The sequence below is a fragment of the Cibotium barometz genome, chromosome 58 (assembly GCF_041138505.1).
Source record: "Cibotium barometz isolate CiBa-2024 chromosome 58, ASM4113850v1, whole genome shotgun sequence".
NCBI classification, from domain to species: Eukaryota; Viridiplantae; Streptophyta; class Polypodiopsida; order Cyatheales; family Cibotiaceae; genus Cibotium; species Cibotium barometz.
The window spans coordinates 35,761,910-35,777,302 of NC_141103.1; the positions used below are offsets into that span (position 1 = coordinate 35,761,910).

A 15,393-nucleotide genomic window follows, 5' to 3' on the forward strand; every position below is an offset into this window, starting at 1 on the left:
AGGAGGGCACAATTTACTTTTGGTTGCAATGAGATTCTTTTATGAGACTAGTGTGAGCTTCCATGCCAACGTCTACTTGCTCTTGTTTAGGACCTACAACAATGTCTGTGGTGGCTGTTAGCTGCCGCTGTAGACGATTGCTTCCTTTGCTGACCCTTCCAACTACCACATTGTCACAAACCCTCTAAAAGGGCATTTGGAGAAACTTCATCAAGGCGATTCATCCACCATGTGGCACCTAAATGCTCATTTCACATCACATTCTACTCCATTTTCAGCTTTTGTTATGATAGCTCTACAAGACACGATAGGCATCCTCAATTTTTACAAATACAATGTGGATCACTTGTGATGTAACATGATTTTTAAAAGCCACCACTAAAAAATCCAAAAGTGCACATACTTTTACATTTCCTCAAGTAAGTGCTTTACTAGCCTAAGTTTCTTGCCAATAGAAACAATTAAGTAATTGGAAGAATATAAAATTTACTATGCTCTACAAATTAAATGATTGTCAAATTGATAAAATGGTTTTCTTCTCAGTGGATCATCTACGAAGTATGCTCTTGTTATGCAAGATGCAAGCAAGACACGCATAGATCTTCACTCTCGCGGTAACACTCTTCCCAAAAGAATTAACCTTCATTAGAAGCTTCTGCTACCTCGTATTCCTTCTGATAGAGGCACGATCCCTTTTAGCTGGGGATATACATCTCTTCCAATTTTATTTACCACAAAACTCTAGTAACTATTCTTTTAAGTAATAATTAGCATTGACACCTTCATAAAATAACAGTAAGATTTTCATTTCCTTGATTTTGATTACCTTTTTAAAGCATTGAACAATTAACAGTTATCCACAGCCAATTCGTCACTGCAACCACAGCATTCCTGATACTTGAAGTTAAAAGTAGGTTCAAAAACTCACAAGATTACTATGATTATATCATGTCACATAATTGAAGGTGAAGTCGTGCATTTAACAGATCATTTAAGATCACAAAATGTAAAACTCACTCACACAAATGAGAATTGTACTTGGAGGCATGGCCAAAGAACATAAATTATACACTCCTACTGTTCTAATTGGCTAGGTTCATAGCGGGTCCCACTTACCTTTGATGATCTGCTTTCCACAATTGTATTTCTCAAGGGCACAGCTAGTGGGGACACAAACGCCCATTTCTGTGCACTAAACTTCAATTTACTCGTGTCTTCTAAGAACCCTGATTTGGCTTCTGTTGATTGAGAGAGACCAAGCCAATTACAAGCCAACTCAATGGTGTTCATGATGGGCACAGGTATGGCCTGGGTGGTGTGAATGGCTGTCATATGCTGAGAATCTACCATGCTGCTCGTGCACATGACCTGAATAACCACCAAGATCGTGACCATCATTATGGGAGTGATGATGATGATAACAACTGCTATGATCGTGATCATCAATATGAGAGTGATGCTGATCGTGACAATCACTAGTGTGATCATGATTGTGATCATGATCATTATCATTATGAGAGTGATGATGATGGTAACAACCACTATGATCATGATCATCATTATGAGAATGATGGTGATGGTGAGGCTCCTGTTGTCCACATTCAGTGTGAGAACATTCATCACACGATGGCAACATCTTCTGATCGTAAGGTCTAGGAAACAGCAGCTTCAATCGGAACGCATCCACACCATTGAGGTAATACTTGTAGAGTCGTTTAGCACGAGTAAAGCCAAGATTTCCATATAAAGCTAGAGCACCCTTGTTTGTCACTTCTGCTTCCAATGTCACCTATAAGACACAAGTTTACACATAGCACAAATCCAGCTCAATCTTAAGCTTATCAGTGATGTGAGGCATTCCATTATAAAATGAACTAAAAATAAGTAGCCAACCAGATAGACAGAAACATACCTCTTCACAACCCGAATCATGCATAACTTGGATCGATCTGGTCACAAGCTCTGTAGCTGCAGATATTAAATTGTAATCTTAACATTCAGATTAAGTGAAAGATAAAGCACATTGTCTTGACAATAATCATTCAAAAGTGGTGCAATCACTTGGCACCACCGCCGCTATAGAGGTAGCATAAGGGGATTTACACACTGAAGAGCACACCCACAAAAAAATAGTAATCTCCGCACTCATGAGCAACCGGTGATAAAATTGGCAATCTGCCCTGCCCGCCACAATGTCTAAAGCCCCCACACACATACTAAAGGGGTGGACAACCTTTTAGACTAAATTGCCCACCTAGCTCATTAATAAGTGTGTACTCAAAAATAAAAGTGTATACACCGTTGTACCATAATATGCTAGAATTTACAAAAGATGTGCCTGCAAAAGTAAGCCAAAAATCATGTAAACATACAGATTCACACGATAGATCTGCAAGCACTTACTTCTGGGCATCTCCATCTCCTTGAGAACATGAACACAGAATATGCAAGCATGGTCCAAACAGCATAATTAAACCTTGTGCACACACACACACACACACACACACATCAAAACATGCGTATGCACACGTACAAATTGCACTGGGCAACCTCCCATTCACATTGCGTGTCCCACATACCATCATATGGCCCAAAATAATCGAAGACTGGGTGCCAGGTGTGAAACCATAATAATATAACCCAATACGTAGATGGGTCCTATAGTACACTGACCACCATATAACTCATAAAATCATCGTATAGGTTCCATGCAAATCCATGAGTCTCATGATACAAAACCATCTTATAACCCATGAAAAATAATGGAAAATGTCATGGTAGTGACATCCCCCCGGTTCTAAACAGTTGTCCTGAACTAAAAAGCCTCTTAAGTATTTAATAAGTTCCAAATACTCCTTAAAATATTCCTCATCCAAACATTTAGTATCAACGGTTAAATAATTCCTAAATTTCATGAGATACCATCGCACAACTTGGCCTCATGGAATTTTCTTTTCCTTGTGGAACACAATCTATTCTAACCGAAAAATCTATTTCATTTCATCCACTTCTCGTGCATCATCCATAACCGGTTCCACTAGTTCTGGAACCACACATCTCTTTAGTAGGCTTGCATGAAAAACATTGTGAATCTTCCCATGATCCGGCAACCCGAGCCTAATAGAGACCTCGTTGATTTTCTTGATCACCTGGAAAGGTCCATAATACTTGTTCGCAAGCTTTGGGCCCTCTCCTTTCCAGCTCTCTTCCTATGTCTTGCTTTTTGAAACTTATGCAAAACCCAAATTCCAATCACCTTCTTTAAGGTCCAATTGCCTTCCATGCTTATCAAAAACCCTCTTTTGCTTTCACTAACTATGGAATAGTTGTCCGCACCTTCACAAGGGCATCACCCACTTCCCTGAGAAACTCACTTACAGCAAAGATCCTATCCTTCGTCTTGAGGGATGGAGGAACCACCCTGCCGTAAATAATCTCAAAAGGGAGCTTTGCTTGTGGTGGAATGCACCATGTTGTTGTATGCAAATTCAACCAATGGCAATTACTTCTCCCACAAAGTCTTTTAATTTGCCACATAACACTTGGAGAAAAACAAGCTCAAAAGGGAAAAAATCAGCTTAGTCCTCTTTTTTTTCTTTTGGGTGGTAGATCCTTCTAGTAAATTTTCCTCTACCATAGGCACATCATGTGTGCCCGCCGCCCGAAGGTGATTTTTCCATGGGTGCTCAAGCCATGTGGGGTGCCATCGGGGGGAGCACCCCACCAACCCATGAACTCTTGGTCTTGAGTAAGTGCACCTAACCGCTGGGCTACAACTCCCTTGGCAGCTCAGTCCTCATATTGCCAAACATAGTTTTTCAAAAGAAGCTTGTAGTCATGGGATCTCTAGCTGTTACGTACCTAAAGCTAATCCTCAGGATTAGGTTGTAACATACGAAAGCTTCCAAACGAGGATTATACTTTGATAAATAACTTTCGGCGTTCTTGACGATGTATAGCACAATGGAATGAGAATACGAGTGCAAAGACAGAAGAGAGACAATACACAGTGTTGGGTCCCAGAGACCCTATGAAGGGCCCCCACCATGTATGGTGTGTTTGCTTTATTAAATGAATAGAATGACAAGACTGCTGGCTGTAAATAACCAGGACTGAACTGACTTGGAGACCTTCACTTGACTGAGATGTCTTTCAGCCTGAAGACGACCCTTAATCTTCATGTTCCACCTTGCCTTTGGCAATGTCTCTCAGCCCTTAAAACATTGGCTCTTGCAAAGAATATGAGATGGTGGATGCAAAAGACTGAATATCACCTATATAAGCAATCTATATGCTGGTCAATTTTCTCCACTACTGTCGGCCTGCTCACAACTAGAAAAAAAAGCATTTAAATTCCATCGCTTCACACATGTGCTTCTGGGCAGCCCTGCTGCTGGCCAAAAACGCTGCATGGGGCTCCATAGGGCTGGCCTATGTCTAGCCCCCATAACCATGGGCTCTTGATGGCTCCTTGGTTGGCCCTTTGGTGGGCCATGGGCTGCCATAAGACTAGCAGCCCCAGCAACACTTGGTCTACCTCTACATAGATGTGCGGGACATGCTTGACTTCAACTACGGGACCTGCAAACTGACCATGGCCCTATACAACGGATCCTTGGAACAAGGGCTCACAAAGGGCCAGGTACCACTCTAAGACTTGCACATACTGTACAGATATGTCCACGTGGCGTCCAAGTGTGGGATGCACATGACACCCCCTTCTCCTTAACTTGGCAGACGCTGCATAGCCTCTACATAGTCCGTCAATAATGTTGGATAGTCTTCAAAGAAGTTCTTGTCAAGACAAACTGATTCATGCATCCCTCACTCCCGAAACTTCGTGCAGAACTGACGCTCTTTATGGCCACGAGACATGCTTGAAACAATGCAAAAGGATCTATTCTCGAACCATCACTTCGGCTTCATCGACAACATAGGGTTACAGTTCATCTTGGACATGTGGGAGGAGGTCCGGCATAGTGCTTCAGCCAAGCAAACATGAAACACATCATGCATGATCCACCTCGAACGTAACTTCCAACTTCCTAGACACCTTGTTAATCTTCTTCAAATTGGAAAAAGGTCCAGAAGTAGGAAATGACAACTTTGGGCATCGCTTGCCCACTTGTTTCAACCTTTGTTTCATAATCCTGAGATATACCCAATCCCCTTCCAAGAATTTCACATCCCTTCTATTATCCTTGTTGCCCTGCCTAGTATAGGCCTCTTATGCTATGGTCAGCCTGACTCTAAGATCTCTTGGTAAGACTCCGTCAATCGGTTAGCATCGGGAATTGAAGATGATGTCCTAGTCAACAATGACCAGAACCGTCTTCCAAACACCACGTCATATGAAGTCTTGCCAATAGATTTTTTTTTAAAAAGAGTCATTCAGAACAGCTTGAACCAAAGGCAAATATTGTTCCCACTTACGCTGCTTATCATGGACATAACACTTCAGCACATCAAACCAATTGATTGTATATGTGCCTAGACGTCCGTCTGTGGGTGGAATGCATTGAAAAAATTCAACCTAGTACCAAAATTATCCAACAATGCCCTCCAAAATTGACAAGTGAACTTGGCATCGTGATCTGATACAATGGTCCTAGGTATGCCACCAATTGGGTACCAATGCCGGATAAACAAATTTGCAAATGTCACAAAATCCATAGATATATCTTAGAAAGGGCCTTCGAGAATAGGCACTCGTTGTAAGAAACCAATTTTCTTCCCGTAAGTGCACTTGTCCCACCTCTTTCTGGGCCAATCTCTATCTTGATTCTTCTCCAACATTGAATTCATGCCCCTATGACCACCAATGATGGTGTCATGGGTGTCATTGCAAATAGTTGCCATAAACTGCTTCAAGACATAGAGTCGACTTTTGCAAAAAAGCCAAACATCTCGGATCTCCTTCATTGATACCTGATGTGCAGATTTCACGATTTCCAACCGGTGTAAGATCCTCATCCAACTAAATCTTTTCCTCCTTAAGGACCATCCTTTTGGAGAGGAAGGCTGCCGCCTTCTCAAAGTCATCAAACCCGATGATCAATATCTTCGCCCTCGTTTCATCTCTGCCTACTCGCCATGCTCCAGCAATGGGTACATCAGTGGCTCCACTTTTTGTTGCAAAAGCTTTTGCATCCTCTTGGGGATTCCCCTTATCTTCCCAACCAACTACGCGTACATGTAAGGCACGTGCCCATCTCTTGGCTTCCTCTTCCAATGTAGCATTCATCACCTCTACTTTATTGACTGGTGTATCCTTCTGTTTCTTTACTACTTCAATCCATGGGCTTACTTCCTCAATTTGTTTCTTTGTGACGCTGGCAATTTCAGCCCATGAATACATTTCCTTCACCCGCATCGACTTTTGCCTTACATGATTCCAAGGTGTTTTGCATTTCTGTGATGTCTTTTTCGCAATCAACCATACATGTCTTCAAGGTGCCTTCGTACGATGCAACCGTTGTGCCGATCTCCCGGAGCATGTGATCCTTCCATTTTTGCATCTCTTTTTTCATTTCCGTGTACATCAAAGCTTGGGCTAATTCCATCTCAACCCATACTTGGGCTTGCATTTCTCCCTTCAATTGGGCATATGTCTCTTCCTTTAGCGTTTCGTATCTCACTTTCTTTTGGGCATGCATCTTCTCAGTCCATTCCATTTCAAGCTCTTGTCGCATGGTGCTCATCTATATCCTTATGTGGAGCTGTCTCTCCTCATAAAGGGCCTCATCTCGTCGGGCCATCTTCGTGAGCCAGGGGACATAATCCCTTCCCTCATTCTTCTATGGTAGGCATTTGGTGCCTTTGTGGAGGTGTGAAAGATAGTTTCACCATCCTGTTCTCCCTCCCAGGATTGAGACATGTTTGCAGTCTACAGCGCCGGGCACAGGGAGGCAAAGAGAGCAGCGCAGCGGATGCAGGTTGCGCAAGTGCAGGCAGTGAAGCTAGGTGCGCGCAACGCTGTGGGCACAAGTACGAAATGGGCAAAGGGTGCGCAAGCAGAGGGCAGCGGGGTACCATACTCACTAATAGCCAGAGTGCTATGGCCATGGCACAGAATCCACTCTACACAAGGTAACATTGCACAGTTGTTTACCAAGGCATTGCCTCGAGAGAAGTTTGAAGCTTTCCGAAAAGCCATAGGCTTGCATCCTTGTCTAGATTCACATTACCACTACAAGGGGATTTGAGGCCATATGCTTATATGTAGTGTTGCATGTGGACAAGCACTATCTCCATGGGCACTTTTGTTCTACGGGTTTTTTCCCCTAGACATTTGGTGTGAAAGGACACTTGTCACTTATCATATTATTGTATTGCTCTCCCATTTCTCTCTCTCTCTCTCTCTCTCTCTCTCTCTCTCTCTCTCTCAGGAGTCACTTTGAGGAGAGCAGAGGAGATTCGAGCATTGCGGCGTCGACGAACCTTCCCACAAACATCGACATATGATCAGGGACTGGCGCGCTGACATGTATGACATATTACACCCCCCCCTGACCACAGGATGGAGCTGACTAGGAGCATGCCTGCATTGAGCAGCGTTGTATCACCCTGGCATATAGTTGTGCATTTACCCCAGTAGTGCTCCATCCTTATATATGTCAATACATCCCGACCTCACAGTAGCAGTTTTCTTTCAATGTTCTTCCAGTTGTTGTGTTGTGCACTGAGCACCATCTGATATTCAGAGATACCACATACATTGTACATGGTTTTGTCTCATAGGCCAGTTCTCTTTGGCCTGAGAGAGACGTTAATACAATCTTTCTCTCTCTCTCTCTCTCTCTCTCTCTCTCTCTCTCTCTCTCTCTCTCTCTCTCTCTCTCTCACGCACGCACGCACGCACGCACGCGTTTTCTACCCCCATTTCTTGCACCTTAGGGTTAAGCCTAACCCAACGGGAATCATTTCCATTACGGGCCATTTTTCTTACCCCTTGTACTCATGTGATAAAAGGGAATTTCTCAAGCCTTGGAGTCCACATAGCCTAGGCTAATTTTAGAACTACAAAATAGATAATAATTTTCACTCTTGGAATCATAGCTAAGTGATTCAAATGTTCCAAATTGACCAAATCATATTGCCATTGTCTGGAAACTAGTGTGTGGGTATTCCAGGCCTTTGTCCAGATGCATAGCATATTGACAGCACTAAAGGGATCAGATTTCCGCAAGGATAGCAACAAAAAATAAAATATTTACATCCATCAATAGTTCTGATCTCAATCGATCGACGATGATCGTCCTCCTTGCTCTTACAAGAAAAGCAGGAGGGGATGTCACCTGCATCAACTTCAACACTCCAATACATACGCTAGGCTTCTCTTCTAGTTAGGGTTAGAATTTAGCACACGAATCAGCCAATGTCACAAGCCCTAACATATAAAGGGACAAAAAAGAAGCTATGAGTGTGAGCGCTCAAAACAAGCAACTATAGGCTGCCCAGCAAAGTGTGAACGCAATTAATGCAGAAATGCAAATGAAGGTGTTGGCCTGTTTTTTGAGGCCAACTTGCGTTAATCAACTTGTGTTTTTTTAAACCTATAGGCCTATATTTCAAGGCCCCTCTCTTCAACTCTTCAATAGAGAAAAGAGCAAACTTTAAGAGTAGTACAACCAACCCAAAGAGCAGCAGATTCAGCAGCCACAGTTAACACAATCACTCCAAGGCTTTCTATTGCAGTAAATACCATGGATTGGGGAAGGACTACAAAACGTTTACTTGCTTTGTTTAAATGCTCTTTGGACATAGAAAAATGTTTAATTCTTAAAAGATCAAGCAAGCTTTATTCATTTCATCAGTATGCAGTAAATTAGGTTGAGAGAACCATTGCCACTTTTCTTTCCTCTTCCTTTTCTGTGCATCTTCAGTTTTTTGCTTTTTAGAAATTCAAAGAACCACACTTCCATTAGTGTACCTTGACACATAATTATAATCATAATTTTTTTTCATCTACTTGGAGAAAAACATGTCAATCCGTCAACTTTGTCTAGGTACATGATAAGTATCTGAAGAAAAACCTGCTTTTTATTAAAGTATCTGGAAAAAACATGTCAATCCATCAACCTGGTCTAGATGCATGATAAGTATGACACCTTTTGACAAGCTCAACGTACCAACACCTTATGACAGCATTATACAAAAAATTTCTTATACTAAGCAAAGTGCAGTAGCTAAAAGAATCTCAATCCATTTTGTATTCCTACAGAAACTTGAAACATTGATGCAATGATGTAAATGACAAATGTTAGTAATTAGAACGACTACTTGTGATTTGCAAGGTTTGTGTTTGTCTTTGTTAGGAACAGCGTACTTTTTTACCTTACATAAATAAAAAAATCAGATTTACTTTCTTATGTTCTTTTGATTCTCACAAGTCCGGAATCAAAAACACCAAAAACATCAACATACTGGGAAAGAAATTACCAATTCCCCTTCCTCGAAACGGTGTAATGACCACTAGCATTGCTATGTAGCCCCTAAACGAGTTTCTATGTTGTCCCATTTTGCACACTATAGTCCCCACGCAAGTGCCTTCATGGAAAGCCTAAGAAAAGGTCAAAAGAAACAAACAATAAAATTGATTAGCCACACAACATGCCTTCGAAAATATCCACAAGCATCATCTGTATGATGTTTAATGCAGAAAACATTAACATTGTAAGGAGAAAAATGTGAACTCAATCATGCAAGATAGCAATTTCCCCAACTCTTATCATACATATCATCAAGGAAACAGCTATTAGCCATCCCCACTATTTTGCAGTACACAAATAGCTGCACAAGCATAAAATCTCAAACATGGACATGTGCTCAAATATCATTTACAAGTAAAGGAAGTAAGGACAACCCTGTAAGTTCAGTGTAGATAAGCTAGCCATATGCAGCTTATATGTTCATCATTGATTTATTCACTCCAAGGACCATAAATGCCGTATTCCAAGTGCATTTTGACACTCAAAGCAAGGTCAATCTAGCATTTAGATTTGATGCTTATACCAAAACGTTTTGTATTTGGTAGGTCTTACTATGTGCTTCATAGTAGGTTGTACCTATCCCCTTGCATGCGTAGCAACTCAAGGTCAAAAAAAAAAAACGGAACTTTAAGAATTCAAATAAAAATCTTCGCTTTGCAATAATAAGGTATCTACATTTTTCTTAAAGGAAGGCCCCACCTAAAAGCATGAAAAGACGTGTACCAAAGAGCTAAAAGAATTGAATGCACTCAAAAAGCCAAATTGCTTCATTGCATAGAGCAAGTGCTGTTACTTTATTAATCTACAGCTATCATACAATATCACTCACCTAGGGAGTCACGCCCAATTTGGAATGCTTGTTATTGCAAAGTATGGGCTTCTTTCTTTTACCACCTTACCCCTTGAATTTTTGAGGATGCTGATTTGTCCTATTACTATACATCTCGAGTCTAGCACAACCATCATCACCCTTTGAAGTTTTAACAGCTTTGTATTTCTTTTGCTACTTCACCGACTAACATAATCAAGACCCTATTGAAAAAGCAGCCTCCTTCAGAGGTTGCTTAGTCCCCTACATGAAATATGAGAACATGAAACCACGCCTTACTGAAATCTAGACAATCATGGTACCCACCGTTCGGATGGTTCAATTTGTGCATCAGCAAGTGTTTTCTCCTCAACCTACACCTTTTTCATAAGAACATAGTTGATAGGGTTGGCGCAAGCCTAATTTTGCTCCTCTTGTATCCTCCTTGGATGGTGCATCCCTCATCATCAACGGGTCCAGATCATCTAGAAGCCACATGTACCACTGTAATAGTAGGAGGTGTAATCACACAAGAATTAACAAACAAATAGCAACACAAAGAGACAAGACACAACATTAGGGGCGGTAATAATGCTCTAGGCCCATCCTCCCTCCCCCCCCCCCCCCCTCCTTTGCCCCCCACACCCTTTCTGAAAGAATGGGTACTATGCTGTGATACCTTTGCCCCCCGTGCCCCCCACACCCTTTCTGAAAGAATGGGTACTATGCTGTGATACCCACAGAGAAATGCTGCAAGAACTGTACAACACTGTATATGGACAGCAAGCATAAAGGAGAAAAGAAGATCACTGCTGAATATCACCAGAAAAGGTAGTACATCATGTGGAGCAGCATGAGGGAGGTCCCGTAGATGCTGCCTATCACTGCAGAAGCTGTAAAGAGAGATAATCTGAGGGAAAAGGGAGCCAGCCCTTTTATACTACCTCAGTATGCTGGTCAGCCAGCTGTAGCAGGCCGACAACATGGCTGTAGCAAAAAAAAAAATTGCTATAAATGCCTAAAAAATACCAAAAAATGGTAGAAAAAATGCTGAATAATCTCTGCTAAGATATGCCAATCCATGGCTTCATATGGAGCCAAATACAAGCATGAATATCCATGGGAAAGTCCATCTGGGGATGAAATAATTTCCAACACTTTCTTCTCTCAGGTATTTATTTATACCAAATACAATCCAAGAGGAGCAATTCCTTCTGAGTACAAGATTCCAATTCCCCCCAAAGCTTTCCAAAGGTCGTCAATACCGATGGTCTCATGGCCTGTAGGATCCAAAAGCTCTAGCTCAACACAAGGGTCTCTTGCCTGCTCTAACTCACCCAAAGGCCTAACATCAAGGATCCCATCCAAACAACCATTCACCAACAACTCTCTATCCTCAGAAGTCTTCTCAACAAATCCTATTTGCAAGAGAATGAGATCCTCTCGACAGTTTCAAAGGAGTTTTTAGAAAATCCAGAGATCAAGCCAGAGAACTTGAAGACCGAGTCAGAGAGCAAGGTTGCATCCATACGTACGTAACTTATGATAAGGTACGTTTTAGTGTATGGTACGATACTGTACCATACAGTACGGATCCGTACGTGGGCCTTTGGCCCAAGATCCTCCCATAGTTACCAATTTTTACCGCCCGTAAGCGCTTATTTATCCACCCGTAAGCGATGCCCCCAGTAGGCGATTATTTATCCACCCATAGGCGATGCCGCCGAGGAAGCACCAAGGGGGGTTTTGAACCCAAGACCTCTTGGTCCTAGGCAAACACCTTCACCACTTGAGCTATCACCTCATTGACCATACGTGGCAGTTTTTATTAAAAAAATTTGGGCCAAAAAAAAACCCTAGGCCGGCCGCCGCACCGATTTTAGCCATCTCCACAAGTTGGGGACACCCAAGCAGGTGAGGATACATGGACTTTCTTGTTTAACTTATGTGTGTGTTTTATCACAAGATATGCACATACTTTTGGCACTAACAACTTAGCAACGAGAGATGATGATGATGCGGTCATAGTTGTTTCTCGTACCGGCACGAACAGGTTCGTACGATACAATACCGTACGATATCGTATGGTATGATAATGCCCGTTTATGACCGTTGGAGCTACCCGTTTACGACCGTTTTCTGCACCGTGTTTTGGTCGTTTTTGCTTGCCTTGTGACATGTGTTGGGCCAAGACTCAAGTCTTTGGCACTTGCCTATGCCATGGGCCATGGCCCATACTTATAAAATGCCCACCCCCTAAGCTTCCCTCAAGGCTCTCATTGCTCAAGTCTCAACTATCAAGCCCCCTCTCTCTCTCTCTCTCTCTCAACTCTCAACTTTCAAGCCACTCTCTCGTAGTCACAAGGGACGGGGGATGGTAACGGGGGACAGGGACGGGGAAGGGACGGGGGATGGCCATATGTAGGGAACGGGGACGGGGGTAGGAACGACACTATAAAAATTACTTTGTCAGTACCACCCACTCGCCTATACGGGCAAAGCTTGCATGTCCATGGCTGTGCACCACCTCCATGAGGGGATGGGGTGTGATTGACCTCATCCCACCATGTCCATCCTGTCGTCCTTCTACGGGTAGTTGGAACTTGAAGAGCCACTGCCACGAGGAGGATGCCATGGATGATGGATGCCTCCTTGTCACTTGATAGCTTGAGTGAGAGAGAGAGAGAGAGAGAGAGAGAGTGAGTGAGGCTTGAGCCTTGAAAGTTGAGGGAGAACTTGAGTGTGAGGATGGGTGGGGGGGTGTGTGTGTGTGTGTGTGTGTGTGTGTGTGAATCTTGAGAGAGAGAGTGTGTGAGGGAGAGTGTCTTGAGAGGCTACAGCTTGCTTGTGTGAGAGCTTGAAACTTGAGACCTTGGCCCTTGAGGCTTGCCCCTTGAGGGAGAGAGAGTGTGTGTGTGTGTGAAGCTAAAGCTTGAAGTGTGAGAGGGAGTGTGTGTGTGTGTCTTCTTATAGGGAGGGACAAGAGAGAGGCCAAGGCCCAAAGCCTCAAAGGCTCAAGGCCTATGGGCCAGGGCTAAAGGCCCATGAAAAGCCCCTCCCAAACGACCAAAAAAAAGGTCAAAAAATGTGACCATTGCCCAAACAGTAACCTGCAGGCGTTCCCATGCAGCCGTCCCCCACAACCGTCCCCTCTTGGATCCGTCCCCGAAACGCCGTCCCTTGTGAGGGACGCTCAGCTGGGGACGTCCGTCCGTCCGTCCCATAGTAACCTGGACCGGCAGAAACGGTCGGTTCGGACCGGGTTGGAAACGGTGTTTCCGAGTTTCCGTGAGGTCAGAAACGGCAAGAAACGGAGTTTCTTTTGAATTTATTTTAGACATGTAAAAAACATGCATAGAGACATCCTATTAAATAAACTTATGTCAAGAGATGCAAAAAACATGCATAGAGACCTCAAACAAGACACATCAAAGACTCAAGTGGACATTAGAATCATAAAACTTGACAGAATGTAGATAATGGACATGTATGATGTCGCGGCAAATTCATGTGAACCATAAAAAACTAAAGACTGAAGGCCGAAGCATACATAGCGAGCTGCAAATTGTGATCATAATACATCATACATATCAGCAATGATCATCAAACTTGGGAGTCAGAGGTTCAAAAACTACAAAATAACCGACATGCCGGCTGTCCATAATCCCTAAGGATAAGAAAAACTAAACAAAAAACATGGAACATCAGTGAATCAGTGATCACTGTTGAGCCTCATCTGAAGCACCCGAGGAGTCTGAATCCTCCTGAGAGTCCTCATGGCTCTCGCGTGTGTCCTCCCTGCAAGAAGATGAGTCCTCTCCAATAGCCTCCTCTCTAGCAGCACTAGTACTAGCTGCAGCCGGCCTCCCTCTCCTACGACGACCACCACGTGTGTCGTGAACTAGTGTTGTGGCCTCTGATGGGGAGAAACCTGTAATTAGGGTTTAGAGTTCATTCATGGGAGACATACACAGAGAAGCAAGGGAGAGAGAGAGAGTGAGTTGTGGGGATAAGTCAACTCATGAAAAGCATGAGTGTGTGACTCCCCTATCACACATGTATATTGCACTAGTACACATAGTGCACTTAGTACATTAAAAGTACTAAGTGTACTATGTACTATAACTTATGGGCTTGTACACACTATAAGGGTGGGCATAACGCCTTTACCCCAACAACCTCCCACTTAAAGGCAAAGTGCCCTTAAGTAAAGGAAAAGAAAAAATCAGCATGTACATGATAATATACAAGGCCATATCAAGGCTGAAAATGGCCTCATCCAATGCCCATCAAGTGTCTGCAATGAGCAAACCGCTCCGGAGGCAAACTCTTCGTCAACAGATCAGCCGGGTTGTCATCCGTGTGAATCTTAACAAGCTGAATTTGCTTGTTCTCTATCACCTCTCTGATGAAGTGATACTTCACATCCACATGCTTCGTCTTTGCATGAAAGACAGGGTTCTTTGCCAACTGGATGGCACTCTGACTGTCACAATGCAACAATGGAATATCCCCTGTATAGCCCAAATCAACCACTAACCGAGATAGCCATAATGCCTCCTTGCAAGCCTCTGTGGCTGCAATATACTCGGCCTCTGTAGTAGATAAGGCTGTGCACTTCTGCATCCTGGATATCCATGACACAGCACCTCCTGTGAATGTAAATACATAACCGGTAGTAGACTTCCGGTTATCTGGATGACCGGCATAATCCGAATCCGTGTAACCATGCACTAATGCATCCTGTTTGCCAAAGCAAATGCACAAATCCTGTGTGCCCTTCAGGTATCTCATGACACCTTTCACTGCTTCCCAATGCTTCTTGCCAGGGTTGGCCATGTATCTAGAAACCACTCCCACTGCAAATGCAATGTCCGGCCTAGTAGCAACCATGGCATACATGAGACTGCCACAAGCTGAAGCATACGGAATTTTGGCCATATCAGCCCTGTCACTATCCGACTGTGGGCTGTCCATAGCACTGAGTTTCACATATGGAGGCAAAGGAGTACTAGCTTTCTTCCCCCCGTCCATATTGAACCTCTGCAAGACTTTGCCAATGTATTCCTTCTGAGACAAATACAACACATGCTG

The 15,393-nt window shown here is 43.2% G+C and overlaps 1 protein-coding gene across 1 annotated transcript in view; it reads right to left on the reverse strand.

Moving 5' to 3' along the window:
* Positions 1-874: 874 nt before the first annotated feature.
* ATMAK3 (Acyl-CoA N-acyltransferases (NAT) superfamily protein) overlaps positions 875-15,393 on the reverse strand; it is a 39,954-nt gene continuing 25,435 nt past the window's right edge. Inside the window, exons 2-4 of the mRNA XM_086792633.1 lie at positions 9,442-9,562; positions 1,913-1,968; positions 875-1,789 (exon numbers count right to left, since the gene is read on the reverse strand). Coding sequence (XP_086648759.1) covers positions 1,277-1,789; positions 1,913-1,968; positions 9,442-9,562 — 690 coding nt within the window. The 3' untranslated portion in view covers positions 875-1,276. The remainder of the gene's footprint in view (positions 1,790-1,912; positions 1,969-9,441; positions 9,563-15,393) is intronic.